Here is a 1392-nt window from a genome sequence, read left to right as displayed (position 1 = left end):
AGTAAAGAGTTTCAGAAAATGTGTAGTCATATTTTTTTGAGGGTGCATGTGCTTTATTGCTTATGTTGCATATTCAAACAAATACCGCATTTTAAAAATGTAAGGCACGTAAAAGCCTATGTGCAAGTTCCATATTATTTTTAAATTCCTATTGGCTAATAAAAGTACTTCCACTGTAGAGCTGGAGTTCTCTAGAAACACACATGATGAATTTTTTGCATGCAGGATACCCTGAAACATTATCGTATCTAACCTCATGGCACAACTGGACAGTCTCAAATCAAAGGTCTGTGTGTAAATAATGATTAGAAGTATTATTATATTCGCAAAAATCTTATCAGCTTATCCACATTTATACAGTCGGTCCCAAACGTTAGTGATATGAAATCTAAAGAAGAGCTGTGTCTGGCTGCATCTATATCCCACTTCTTTAAAGGGAGATTTGGCATCTTTGATCCTTGCATAAGTCACGTTGCCATGTGCAAAGGCCAGGGTTATACGATGCTGAAGACCATGGACAGATACTATTCATATGACACCTGAATCCAGCCGTCTTGATCCCTATCGTAATGCCTGAAATTATCTGTCAAATTCTGCAAGACAATGCAGCCCTGGATAAAGTCATCAAATGCAATCTGCCCCCATCCTTGTCTGTCAAACTTGCGAATAAGGATGTCATGAAACTGGTCAGAGAGCCGGTTCCCAAAACCTGAGAGTGCTTGCTTGAGCTCGTTCTTGTTGATCATCCCAGAGTTGTCCCTGTCGTAGGTGCGGAAGACATTCTGCCAATCTGTGATGTACTTCCAGACGCCAGTGAACTCACTAAAGTTCACACCAGCCTTGTTCTCTCGGTCAAACATAGATATGATGGAGCGGACAGTCACTGGATTAAATGGAGTCCATCTGCCATTGGAGAGTGCTTGCTGAAGCTCGTTGTCCGATATCACCCCGCTCCTGTCTTTATCAACCCTCTGGAAAACGTTCCACAAGAAGCTCTGGTCCAGCAGCGCCGCGCCTCCAGCCGGGCCAGCCCCGGGCCCCGGGAGGTATGAGTAGGCAGCCATGGGCCCAGACGGAAACACTGGGTTGAGCTCCCGGGAATGCTTGTTATAGTCAGATATTAAAATGAATGAAAGAAATCCAGAATTGTCCTGGATGGTCAAGAAAGTGATCAAGTGTGAGCTGCCAGGTATCAGTAAAGACTTCATGCTAAGGACTGTAATTCTAGACTCCAAAAGATCAGTCTTGATTTTTGAATTGTCCATACTTAAGCAAGGAAGCATTGATTGTGTTCCTCAGAGATTACAGGAATCTATTTTCATTTTCCTGTGCTTGCTTGGGCTCCTTCTGTCTGCATTGCTACCCAGTAGCACTGCCAACTGTCAGAGCTGA

The 1392-nt window shown here is 43.5% G+C and overlaps 1 protein-coding gene across 2 annotated transcripts; it reads right to left on the bottom strand.

Moving 5' to 3' along the window:
- Window positions 1-495: 495 nt before the first annotated feature.
- LOC129509818 (programmed cell death protein 6-like) lies at window positions 496-1069 on the bottom strand. 2 transcript variants are annotated; one of them, XM_055325678.1, is made up of 2 exons: window positions 908-1069; window positions 496-709 (listed from the first exon to the last, which is right to left on the bottom strand). In XM_055325678.1, exons 1-2 carry the CDS (start codon window positions 1062-1064, stop codon window positions 525-527), a joined length of 342 nt encoding a protein of 113 aa, XP_055181653.1. In that variant the 5' UTR covers window positions 1065-1069; the 3' UTR covers window positions 496-524. The 2 variants fall into 2 exon arrangements, with proteins under 2 accessions (XP_055181653.1, XP_055181652.1); XM_055325677.1 differs by having other exon boundaries at window positions 496-1069.
- Between the last annotated feature and the right edge of the window lie 323 nt (window positions 1070-1392).

The sequence above is a fragment of the Nyctereutes procyonoides genome, unplaced genomic scaffold, assembly GCF_905146905.1.
Source record: "Nyctereutes procyonoides isolate TBG_1078 unplaced genomic scaffold, NYPRO_anot_genome, whole genome shotgun sequence".
NCBI classification, from domain to species: Eukaryota; Metazoa; Chordata; class Mammalia; order Carnivora; family Canidae; genus Nyctereutes; species Nyctereutes procyonoides.
The sequence above is the reverse complement of the archived record's forward strand: the minus strand, read 5'-3'. Positions and strand labels throughout refer to the sequence as shown.